Here is a 13,474-nt window from a genome sequence, read left to right as displayed (position 1 = left end):
CAATGTTAACAAAATTGTTAAACACGTGTTATTATTTGTTGACTTTAAAACACAATAGATGTCCAGCTTTGAACACTATATTGCATTTTCAATTTTTTTAGTGTAAAATCTGCATTTCTGAGCTGTGTAAGTAAAGACCCAACCCTAATCTGTATTTATTAGAAAAGAATTGAATATTCTAAATAAAAATGTAAAATAACAGTTATTTTATACTACACTGAGGCAACGGGTACTCAGATGATCCAGTAAAGGAGAATCCAAACTTCAAGTATGTTTTATCATATATTCTTACCACTTCCTTTATTTTTTTTTTGACTGGCTCATTTCATGTTCCTGTAGATGGTCTGGGACTTTCATTATCTTCTTCACCAGTGCACCCTTCTTGTTTTTGAAAAATAAATCGATCCCTGTCCGATTGAAATACTGCTTGCCGTTTTTTACAGTTGTAAACGGTGGACTGTGCATACGTTGCTAGGTTATTTTGCAGTGAAATGCACCACTGTACTCGTGAGAATTAAACTTGACATATTGCAGCTTGTTTTTTAAAAAATCAATTTTTTTTTCTATACTCTGTCCAACATAAACAGCTCAAAACACTTCATTTATATAGCTTTGACTTGGATTACATGAGTCACGTGGAGTTAAAGATTTACTAAGAGCTTGACTGGCAAATGCAGTTGCGCTGGCAGACCCCGCAGGACTGTCACAGCCCACCTTTGGGCCAGGGCCCACAGTTGGGAACCCCTGCTCTAAACAATGCTAGTACTGAATAATAAATAGGGAACTTCAGTGCAGCCACTGACATGGTTTGCTTCACCTAAAATCAATTCAAAGAGCAATAATAATATAGCCTCAGAGTACCAGGCTTTGAGTGAAGATTTTAGAATACTTTGAGCAGTTCTCTGTCATCATCTTTCTTTCCCAGTGCTCTAACTATGTGATCATAATAGGAGCCCACAAACAACACACATGATAAGTAACAAGCAACTCACTTGAAACGGACACTTTGTGAATGATTTAAACAGAGAGAGGCCAAAACTCAAGATCCAAACTTTGGAATCCGAATTCATATTTGAATGTGGCTGGTAGGCCCTATGGGTCAGATTTTCAAAAGTACTTGTCGTGTTGGGTGTCATGAGTGTCACAATGGTAACTGGTAAGTGCTGAGTCCTTTGGAAAATCTAGCCATTATTTAAGTGCCAAAATAGGAACTGAGCTTTCTTGAAAATTGGTCCCCAATAGTTGATGCTGATCTGTTTTGATGATCTGACCCTATGTCTATGAAAGGCTGAACCAAAACCCTAGATACAAATTTCAAATAAATCCGGATGCTGGGAGGTTTAAACTCCTGAACTACATCCAGATTTTGCCTCTTAAAGCCCATTTTTAATTTTAAATAGTAACGTGTGTGTGTGTGTGTGTGTGTGTTTGTGTTTGTATAAAGTTATATATATACGTGCACACACACACACTATAAATTGCTTAATGTACAATAGGAAGAAAAAACCTACAATATAGCAAAACCAAAAAGGGATGAAAATTGAGGTGCATAGGATTAAATCTAAATTACAGCATTAGGCAGCAATTAAAAATGTATAGTGCAAAGAAACCTAATTCTAAAAGCAGAATTACCAGCCAATCCTGAGGTCCTAACTTATTTTGTAAACAGTCTTTTTATAGGTGAATACCCACTGAAATGTATAGGTGCTTGTCTGATTAAGACTGAGTGAAGACTTGGGGATTTGGCTTGTAGGTACGGCAGCAATAATATTCTGTCAATAAGGTGAGACACTTGTAAGGAGAAGTCAAACATACTTCCAACAGCATGATTAATGAAGAGAAAACACACTCAGGTGGCCATGGTATGTTTTCCCCTCTTGAGGCTGCTTCTGAAGCTTTGTAAAGAAATTTTTCCAATGAACAGTGGGTGCTTGGGAGGTATGTCAGTTCAGACAATAGGGAGAACTTTTAAACTCTCAAGAGAACTTGAATTCTGTCAGCTGGATACAATATATTCACAGTTTTGTATTTGTGCACAGATCTATGACAACACACTAATGAGGAGTAAATTTAAAGTTGTTCTGTGGCTAAAATTTTAAACAGTGACTAGAGATTTGGAGTATCTGATTTTGAGGTAACTTTAAAGGGGCCTAGCTTTCAAAAAGATCTAAGCATCCTGACCTCTGAAAGTCAAGCCCCTAAAAGGTATCTCAAATTGAGATACCCAAAAATTGTTAAGTATCAGAGGGGTAGCCATGTTAGTCTGGATCTGTAAAAGCAGCAAAGAATCCTGTGGCACCTTATAGACTAACAGACGTTTTGCAGCATGAGCTTTCGTGGGTGAATACCCACTTCGTCGGATGCAAGTAGTGGAAATTTCCAGGGGCAGGTATATATATGCAAGCAAGAAGCAAGCTAGAGATAATGAGGTTAGTTCAATCAGGGAGGATGAGGCCCTGTTCTAGCAGTTCATAGAATCATAGAATCTCAGGGTTGGAAGGGACCTCAGGAGGTCATCTAGTCCAACCCCCTGCTCAAAGCAGGACCACACCCAACTAAATCATCCCAGCCAGGGCTTTGTCAAGCCTGACCTTAAAAACCTCTAAGGAAGGAGATTCCACTACCTCCCTAGGTAACCCATTCCAGTTCTTCACCACCCTACTAGTGAAAAAGTTTTTCCTAATGTCCAACCTAAACCTCCCCCTCTGCAACTTGAGACCATTACTCCTTGTTCTGTCATCTTCTACCACTGAGAACAGTCTAGATCCATCCTCTTTGGAACCCCCTTTCAGGTAGTTGAAAGCAGCTATCAAATCCCCCCTCATTCTTCTCTTTTGCAGACTAAACAATCCCAGTTCCCTCAGCCTCTCCTCATAAGTCATGTGCTCCAACCCCCTAATCATTTTTGTTGCCCTCCGCTGGACTCTCTCCAATTTATCCACATCCTTCTTGTAGTGGGGGCCCAAAACTGGACACAGTGCTCCAGATGAGGCCTCACCAGTGCTGAGTAGAGGGGAATGATCACATCCCTTGATCTGCTGGAAATGCCCCTACTTATACAACCCAAAATGCCATTAGCCTTCTTGGCAACAAGGGCACACTGTTGACTCATATTCAGCTTTTTGTCCACCGTAACCCCTAGGTCCTTTTCTGCAGAACTGCTGCCCAGCCATTCGGTCCCTAGTCTGTAACAGTGCATGGGATTCTTCCATCCTAAGTGCAGGACTCTGCACTTGTCCTTGTTGAACCTCATCATATTTCTTTTGGCCCAATCCTCTAATTTGTCTAGGTCCCTCTGTATCCTATCCCTACCCTCCAGCGTATCAACCACTCCTCCCAGTTTAGTGTCATCTGCAAACTTGCTAAGGGTGCAGTCCACACCATCCTCCAGATCGTTAATGAAGATATTGAATAAAACCGGCCCCAGCACCGACCCTTGGAGCACTCCACTTGATACCGGCTGCCAACTAGACATGGAACCATTGATCACTACCTGTTGAGCCCGACCATCTAGCCAGTTTTCTATCCACCTTACCGTCCATTCATCCAGCCCATACTTCTTTAACTTGCTGGCAAGAATACTGTGGGAGACTGTATCAAAAGCTTTGCTAAAGTCCAGAAATAGCACATCCAGTGCTTTCCCCTCATCCACAGAGCCGGTTATCTCATCATAGAAGGCAATTAGGTTAGTCAGGCATGACTTGCCCTTGGTGAATCCATGCTGACTGTTCCTGATCACTTTCCCCTCCTTTAAGTGGTTCAGGATTGATTCCTTGAGGACCTGTTCCATGATTTTTCCAGGGACTGAGGTGAGACTGACTGGCCTGTAGTTCCCTGGATCTTTCTTCTTCCCTTTTTTAAAGATGGGCACTACATTAGCTTTTTTCCAGTCGTCCGGGACCTCCCCCGATCGCCATGATTTTTCAAAGATAATGGCCAATGGCTCTGCAATCTCATCGGCCAACTCCTTTAGCACCCTCGGATGCAGCGCATCCGGCCCCATGGACTTGTGCTCGTCCAGCTTTCCTAAATAGTCCCGAACTACTTCTTTCTCCACAGAGAGCTGGTCACCTCCTCCCCATACCGTGCTGCAGAGTGCAGCTGTCTGGGAGCTGACCTTGTCTGTGAAGACAGAGGCAAAAAAAGCATTGAGTACACTAGCTTTCTCCACATCCTCCGTCACTAGGTTCCCTCCCTCATTCAGCAAGGGGCCCACACTTTCCTTGACTTTCTTCCTGTTGCTAACATACCTAAAGAAACCCTTCTTGTTACTCCTAACATCTCCGGCTAGCTGCAACTCCAAGTGTGATTTGGTCTTCCTAATTTCACACCTGCATGCCTGAGCAATACTTTTATACTCCTCCCTGGTTATTTGTCCAATCTTCCACTTCTTCCACTTGCATGGATTGGTTCCTGAGCTAGAGTTACTATGGTGCGGTGTGCAGTTACTGGTGAGAATATGCTTCAGGTTGGCAGGTTGTCTGTGGGCGAGGACTGGCCTGCCACCCAAGGCCTGTGAAAGTGTGGGATCATTGTCCAGGATGGATTGTAGATCCCTGATGATGCATTGGAGGGGTTTTAGCTGGGGACTGTATGTGATGGCCAATGGAATCCTGTTGGTTTCTTTCTTGGGTTTGTCTTGCAGTAGGAGGCTTCTGGGTACACATCTGGCTCTGTTGATCTGTTTCCTTATTTCTTCGTGCGGGTACTGTAGTTTTGAGACTGCTTGGTGGAGATTTTGTAGGTGTTGGTCTCTGTCTGAGGGGTTAGAGCAGATGCGGTTGTACCTCAGTGCTTGGCTGTAGACAATGGATCGTGTTGTGTGCCCGGGATGGAAGCTGGAGGCATGAAGGTAGGCATAGCGGTCGATAAGTTTTCGGTATAGGGTGGTGTTAATGTGACCATCACTTATTTGCACCATGGTGTCTAGGAAGTGGACCTCCCGTGTAGATTGGTCCAGGCTGAGGTTGACGGTGGGGTGACTTTTCAAAACAAATTGTTAATGACTTTTGAAAATTGTGGCCTTGGAGTTCAACTCTTCTGAAGGCAGCTGCTGTCTGTTCTCTTTCTTACAGAATATTTGCCAGACACTCTGGTGCTCAGTGAAAGGTTCCTGCCGCTCAAAACTGGATGCTGCCGCAGATGGAACTAGATGTGGAGAAAAGAAGGTGATTATGGGCTTCTCTTGTATAAAAATTAAGATCAGAAAATATAAATTGTTACTAGGGCTGTTGATTTAATTGCAGTTAACTCACACGATTAACTCAAAAAAAATTAATGGTGATTAAAAAAAAATTCGCAATTAATTGTACTGTTAAACAATAAAACCCCAATTGAAATTTATTAAATATTTTGGGATGTTTTTCTAATATATTGATTTCTATTACAACACAGAATACAAAGTGTACAGTGCTCACTTTATATTATTATTTTTATTACAAATATTTGCACTATAAAAATGATAAACAAAAGAAATAGTATTTTTCAGTTCACCTCATACAAGTACTGTAGTGCCATCTCTTTATCATGAAAGTGTAACTTACAAATGTAGATTTTTTTTTTGTTGCAGAACTACACTCAAAAACAAGACAAAGTAAAACTTCAGAGCTTACAAGTCCACTCAGTCCTCCTTCTTGTTCAGCCAGTTGCTAAGACAAAAAAGTTTGTTTACATTTACAGGAGATATTTCTGACTGCTTCTTATTTACAATGTCACTTGAAAGTGAGAACAGGCATTCACGCATGGCACTTCTGTAGCTGGCATTGCAAGATATTTACGTGCCAGATACGCTAAACGTTCATATGCCCCTTCATGCTTTGATCACCATGCCAGAAGACATGCTCGTTAAAAAAAAAAAAAACCACCTTACTTAAATTTGTGACTGAACTCCTTGGGGGAGAATTGTATGTCTCCAGTTCTGTTTTACCCACATTCTGCCATACAGGCGAGTCTCATCTTACGTGCATTTAACATGCGTGAATTCAGTTTTGCGCGGTCAGCAAAAAACAAAAAAAAACAACAACAAAAGAGAAAAATAACAATTTAAATACTGTACCTGTAGTGTGGGCAATTCCGCCCACCATTACACTCAATGTAATTTTGACTATAAATGATTTTTGCTTTATGCGGAATGTAACCCCCAGCGTAAGATGAGACTCACCTGTATATTTCATGTTATAGCAGTCGTGGATGGTGACCCAGGATATGTTAGTTTTAAGAACACTTTAACAGCAGATTTGACAAAACGCAAAGGTACCAATGTGAGATTTCTAGGGATAGCTACAGCACTCTACCCAAGGTTTAAGAATCTGAAGTGCCTTTCAAAATCTGAGAGGGATGAGGTGTAGAGAATGCTTTTAGATGTCTTAAAAGAGCAACACTCTGATGCCGAAACTACAGAACCTGAACCACCAAAAAAGAAAATCAACCTTCTTCTGCTTCTGGCATCTGACTCAGATGATGAAAATGAACATGCATCGGTCCGCTCTGCTTTGGATCATTAGTGAGCAGAACCCGTCATCAGCATGGATGCATATATTCTGGAATGGTGGTTGAAGCATGGAGGGACATATGAGTCTTTTGCACATCTGGCATGTAAATATCTGGTGATGCCAGCTACAACAGTGCCATGTGAATGCCTGTTCTCACTTTCAGGTGACATTGTAAACAAGACGTGAGCAGCATTATCTCCTGCAAATTGTAACCAAACTTGTTTATCTGAGTGATTGGCTAAAATAGGACTGAGTAGACTTGTAGATTCTTAAGTTTTATGTTGTTTTATTTTTGAATGCAGTTGTTTTTTGTACATAATTCTACATTTGTAAGTTCAACTTTCATTACAAAGAGATTGCACTACAGTACTTGTATTAGGTGAATTGAAATATACTATTTCTTTTGTTTTTACAGTGCAAATATTTGTAATAAAAATAAATATAAAGTGAGCACTGTACACTTCGTATTCTGTGTTGTAATTGAAATCAATAGATTTGAAAATGTAGAAAACATCCAAAAATATTTAAATTAATCGCTTGACAGCCCTAATTGTGACATAACAGGTTTTTTCATTTGTTCCAGATTAAACTAAGTGACATCCTGAGAGATGTCTCATACCTTTGTTTTGCTGAGTTTTTCAGCCTCCAGCTTTTCATATTTTCTATGGCTTAATGGAGTTCACTCATAGTAACATTTTTCTCTGTTATTAATCTTAAACCCTGACCTTTTTCCGCTTGCTTTTGTTATCATTACTTTACTGTTTTTCTTCCAACTGAGAGGACTAATAGCTTTCTTTTCAATCCATGCCTCTTGCTAGCCAGCAGGAGCTCAACTTCCTAGTTCACAGGGACTGTAAGGTATGACCTCAGTACTTCTTAATGCCGTCCACAGCCTCTGCTCGCTAAGGGAGTCAGGCACCTGAGTCTTGTTCTGAATTTGTCGCGTTGCTGGAACCCGAAGCACCATCCTCAGACTCCATACTGGTGAAATTTCCCTAGTGTTGTAATTATTGCGCTAGCTGTCTTGTAAAGGAAGATTTGAAATGCATGGCTATTAAATGGTTTGGGGGTTCAATCCTAAAACATGACAGGCACTTCAGTGGGAGCCATGAGTGCGCCGATCCTCTCAGGATTATGTCCTTAATCGGGATTTCATGAGATAAATCCATTTCCTCTCCGTTACTAAAGTCTCATTACCTGAACAAGTCAGTGCCCTGTGGTTCTGTGGCAAAGTGGGTCATTCCCCCTGCAGCCCCTTCAGACTGCTCGTAAGGGGTTTTCTACACAGTTATTCCCAAATAGTTATTCCACTTTACATTTGCAACCTACCTTATTCTGGAATGACTTTCATGTGTAGACAAGCCCTCAAAGTTTACAGTCCCCCTGCTCATAACACATTCCATGAAAGATATTCAGTTTTGACCCAGCTGGTGTTACTGTTCAGGCAGGTCAATGGTTTTGATGAAGCAGGACCCCACCAAGGCACCACAGTCTGGCTCACAGTATGGGTTCAACAGGAAACCTTTGTTCAGAGGTTCAATGTTAGGACTCATAGAATGAAACTGCAATTTAAATTAAGAGGAGTGGAATGAAATGAAGGAAAGGGAGAATTTAAAAGCAGAATATCAGGAAAGTTTTCCTGACCAGTGAGATGATGATCAGTTATTTAGCTGACGTTGTTGTTGAGTGATGATGTGCAGTTATTTAGCTCAGAGGAAGTGGTGAACAGTGTGGTGGGATATTTGCAGTTCAAAGCACCACTAAATACCCTGTAGGGCAAAATCCTCCATTGGCAGGGGAAAATAACCAAATGCTGACTCAGCTCCTTGGTACTGCATGGTGATTTGCCAGTGGCAAAATTCACTCTAGGATGCCTCTAAGTCAGGGTAGCATAACAGCATGAATCAGTGCAGGGCTAATGATTGCTGGAATAGTAGTGGATTGGAGCAGGTGATGACAGGAGAGAGGGTTTTCTTCAAAAGTAGGGATTTGGAAACAACGTAGGGAAAAGAAGGAAAGGTTGAGGGAATAGTGGGTTCATGCAGATAATTTCAATGGGAAGGCTGAGGATCTAATCTAAATGGATGGGAAGCACTGCTGAGGAGAGGGGAGGAGAAAGAATATAAAAATGTCCTGGGACTATTGTTTGTTGTGATCGGGGTGGTCTTTCTATGGTGGACACCAGGGGAAATCTTTCAGATCCGTAAAGAACCTAGAATTCATTGGATTATTTAAATCAAAGTATCGTAAACACGTGGAACAAGTTGTCAACTAAGTTCAGTGGCTTGTAGAATAAAAACTAAGGCTATCAGAATAAATACTGAATCTGAACTAGCTAGACATCTTCATAGAGAGAAAAGGGGATTGAAAGATACAGGGACAGTACTTTCTATTGTTTAATTACTTATATAAAGCAACTACAGGAGCTGTACATTGTCTATAATTTAATTGAACAGAAATTATGTTTGTTTCATTTCAAGTCAATTCTGTTGCACAGAATATCTCCTCAGTCACCACCAATGGGCAATACCTCCCACCTGTGGAATTCAGAGGGGCTCCAAAGTTGTTGCCGGAGGCTCCAGGATTAAGCCCCACTCTTCAGTTCAGGCCACCAGATTTTCTGCCTCCAGCAGTGTAAGAAGGCAGCAGCTCAGTTTCTCCCAACCATTTTGTTATATAACGTTAATTTTGATTCCTTTTTGCACAGCAGTGACTTGTAATTTTTTCTCCTCATCCTCCCACCCTGGAGTGGGTATGTGGGAGTTTTGTTGGTTTCAACCACCTGGACCCTAGCACTGCATTGGCTCCTCTCTGAGACTCCTCTGCACCCCTGAAGCCTGGCAGAGATGGCCTGCAAACGCTGGGCGAACGAGTGAACATGTGATAGATGTCAGTCACATTGCTTATGCTCTACTGGAAGGGCCTCAAGTAGTACAGTGATGAACAAATTATGGGACCCTAATAGAACAGAAAAGCCAAGGCTGAGGTCATTAAAGTTAACATGGCATTTTTTGTAAGAAAAATTATGTTAACCACAGTGTTATGGCCAAATTCCAGCTCAGGTAATTGCCCTGTGCGCACCTAAATTCCCCCTGAGATTTCATTTGGATATGGTACTCTGCTTCCATGTCATCTCAGAGGTGGTTGCCTATCAGTGGAAGATGAAATTATCCTAGGATAATTTCGTATTAGTTTTAAGTTTGTAAAATGCTTTTGGGGGAAAATACGTACGGTATGTATTAAAAACTTAGTTTTACCTGCAAAGAGTAGTTATTAACTATTGCCCTATTTATATGATTCTGACAATACCTATGTAACATCATTTCTGTCCATAAAAAACTGTTAACTATATTAATTTTGCACAGTTGAGCTGTCTGCTTTCGTGCATACGCATTGAGATGCAGTGGATTAGATCTTCAGCTAGTGTAAACTGGTTTAGGGCTGTTAAAGTCAGTGGAATTATGCTGACTTCCGTCTGATGAAAATCTGAACCACAGTCTTTAAATACATGATCATTTACTATTTCTTAAATAATACAGTATAGTATCATACACGTTTTTCTGAGCCTTTGGATAAATAGCTTCTACTACTTATTATTCTGTGTATGCCAAAACCCGTGACGGTTATTTATATGCAGGGTGTACAGTGGATGAAGCAGAATTTAAGTGAGATTACTCTGGGTTTGTACTAGTGTAATTTAGATCAGAATTTGACCTTGTGTGTGGGAAGAGACGAGCTGCTTTATTTTACACTTTGTACATTCTCTTTTGGTTTCTTTTCCTACTACAGCACCTTCTGTTGGTTAGCTGTGCCATGTTACAAATGGTGCACATAAATGTATCTTACACCACCATTTATGTCTCTGAATTTGAACACATCTCATCTCATCACACACTTCCTTTCAGTGACCTATCACCATAGGCCTCTAACTGAAGGACTTTTCCATTCCATCTCCAGCAGAATACAGATGGAAGATGCCTACGTTTCTAGCAATAGATGCATACAAAATATGAATGACATTGAGAGTCATAGAGTTTAAAGTCTGAAGGAACTGCCAAATCGTTTAGTCATGACCAACAGTTATCAATAGAATTTTGCTGAGGAAATGTTGCTTGACGTAGTCTGTGACAGGATGAGGGGATTTTACCTCTTCTAAGTCTGTGGTTCTCAACCTTTCCCAACTGTTGTACCCCTTTCAGGAGTCTGATTTGTCTTGCATACCCCAAGTTTCGCCTCACTTAAAAACAACCTGCTTACAAAATCAGACATAAAAATACATAAGTGTCACAGCACACTATTACTGAAAAATTGCTCACTTTCTGATTGTATCATATGATTATAAAATAAATGTATACTGGAATATAAATATTACACATACATTTCAGTGCATAGTATATAGAGCACTATAAACAAGTCATTGTCTGTATGAAATTTTAATTTGTACTGACTTCACTAGTGCTTTTTATGTAGCTTGTTGTAAAACAAGGCAAATATCTAGATGCGTTGATGTACCCCCGGAAGACCTCTATGTACCCCCAGGGGTACATGTACCCCTGGTTGAGAACCACTGTTCTAGGTCATCTTTAGACCAACAAAGCTGATTAAATGGTTTTCAGCACACACAGCTGACTAGGTTTTAATTTAAGCATTCATCAGTCTGTATTTTTTTTTTTTTGCATTGAGAATTTTCTGACCCCGTGTTTGCTTTTTCTTTATTATTCAGTGGTGCTTCAATGCAGAGTGCATTACAGTGGGAGAGAATCCAGAAATGATAAACGGTGGATGGGGCACATGGTCCTCCTGGTCCCATTGCACACGGACATGTGGGGCAGGAGTTCAAAGCGCAGAAAGACACTGCAATAACCCAGAGTAAGTTGTGTGCACAGTTCATCAACAACCCTGTCAATGCTTTTTGTATGTAATGCAATGTGTTTGAGATGTCTGATGGGTATTTGTGAGGATAGGGACACTTTTGTTTCTCATCATATTATTAACAGCTATTGCAGCAAGGCAACCATTGAATCCACTTCTCCCCATAGAAACACCCCTGTCTAGAAGTCACCAGCCGTGCCTTTTACAATTTTCATGTTGCTTCTCAGTCTTTCTTACCTTCCATGGAAATTACTTCCACCCAAGAGAGACAAAATCTTCACCTGCAGGATTAGTACAAACATCAGAAACATTGTTTTAATGATACTACTTTGTATAATTTGCAATATCCTCAATAACTATGTGAGGGTAAAGATTAGTGGCCTATTCCTGAGAGCTGATGAGTACTTACAACTCACATTTGATCCTAAACCAGCTTCGTTTTAAGTCTCAGAGATCCTGGTGATGGATTCTAAGGATCTAGTAAAATAGGTATGTATAGGGCAATTTTTTTTTAAAAAATGCCTGTGTCTCATTTTCAAAAAGGACGGAGACACTTAGGGCCCAGATCCTCAAAGGTAGTTAGGCGCCTAACTCCAAGGAGTGATCAGTTCCTGACATGGTTGAGCTCATGATGAACTATCTGTAGGTTACTGTCTTAAACAAATAACACTATGTGTCAGATTTTCCAAAGTGCCTAAGGTCTGGTCTACACTGCAGACATATATTGGTATAGCAATGTCACTCAGGGGTGTGAAAAATCCACACCCCTGAGTGATATAGTTATACTGACCAAGCCCCCCATGTAGACAGCGCTATGTCAGTGGGAAAACTACTGCCTCTTGGAAGGTGAATTAACTACTGCGATGGGAGAGAGCTCTCCCGTTGGCATGGAGCAGATTCATTATCATGCTAGAGCAGCACACCTGCATTGATGCAGCTGTGCTGACGCAGCATTTTAAGTGTAGACTTGCCCTAAGTTACTGAGAAGTCAAGTCCCCATTTGACTTCAGTGTTCAGCATCTTGTTATGAATGTACTATTTAATATAAAACACACCTAACTTTCATACAGACTCTAAAGACCCAAAACTTCACGCTTTACTTGTAGGCCACAGTTTGGAGGAAAGTATTGCACCGGAGAAAGGAAACGCTACCGCATGTGTAACATTCTCCCGTGTCAACGAGACACACCAACCTTTCGTCAGATGCAATGCAATGAATTTGACACAGTTCCCTACAAGAATGAATTCTACCAGTGGATTCCAGTTTATAACACAGGTAAGGAGCTAACACAGTCAAATTCAGAGCACTTATAGATAAATACACCTCTACCTCTATACACCTCTATACAGCAGGGAGGGGATGCCCAGCACTCAGTGATGAATGGGGGAAGGGGAGGAGGGCGCACCCGTTCTCACAGAGAAGAGCGAGCGAGGAGGTGTCCAGCATTCAGGGAGGGAAGGGCATGGGGGGAAGAAGGGGTGCCTGGCTCACACAGAGGGAGTGGGTCAGGAGGGGCCGATACTCCCAGATGCAACCTCATTCCCAGTGTCCTGTCACTGCAGCAGTCCATGGTCTTGGCAGGCTCCCTGCCCATCTCTTTCCACCACTCCACCGCTGCAGCAGCCATCAAGTGCAGTTACCCTCTCCTGCACAGTGCCGACCAGCAGGGAGTCTGCAGGTGGGGAACTGGGTCTGGGGAGTTCGAACAAGCAAAAAAAACTAGGTAGAAATTGGAAAAATTCCAAAGCAATTAGTGATCAGGAGCTATCTCTACTGTTAGCGCTGGACTTCAAAAGCCTATCCAGCAAGAATTACCAAAATTATTTGTTCCTTCACCTAAGAACAATAAGCTGTTTAGAGACGTTACGCTCAAAGGCACTTTTGCTTTGACTTTAGATGTACTTTCTGCCAGTAGCATTTGTCATCAAATTTACTGTGTATTTAATGCTTGGCAGCTATGAATAAACTTCTTAAATATCACCTACTGCCACACTCATGGAATAAATATACTACTGAAGATAAGGTTGGGACAGGCAGTAGTCCAAGAAAGCATTATCAAAGTGGTTTCCTCAGTTTGAACAAGGAAAAATAAGGGTGATTAGGTATCTTA

General features: G+C 41.2%; 1 protein-coding gene across 13 annotated transcripts in view; it reads left to right on the top strand.

Annotated features, from left to right (window-relative positions):
• The window catches only part of ADAMTS12 (ADAM metallopeptidase with thrombospondin type 1 motif 12), a 268,928-nt gene that overhangs the window by 148,442 nt on the left and 107,012 nt on the right, over nucleotides 1-13,474 (top strand). For all 13 annotated transcript variants that reach the window (XM_039545726.1, XM_039545725.1, XM_039545727.1 and 10 more), the window contains 3 exons: nucleotides 5,076-5,168; nucleotides 11,215-11,360; nucleotides 12,470-12,639. In XM_039545726.1, coding sequence (XP_039401660.1) covers nucleotides 5,076-5,168; nucleotides 11,215-11,360; nucleotides 12,470-12,639 — 409 coding nt within the window. The remainder of the gene's footprint in view (nucleotides 1-5,075; nucleotides 5,169-11,214; nucleotides 11,361-12,469; nucleotides 12,640-13,474) is intronic.

This window comes from Mauremys reevesii, linkage group 6 (assembly GCF_016161935.1).
Source record: "Mauremys reevesii isolate NIE-2019 linkage group 6, ASM1616193v1, whole genome shotgun sequence".
Taxonomy (NCBI): Eukaryota; Metazoa; Chordata; order Testudines; family Geoemydidae; genus Mauremys; species Mauremys reevesii.
This window is presented reverse-complemented; position numbering and strand designations above follow the sequence as displayed.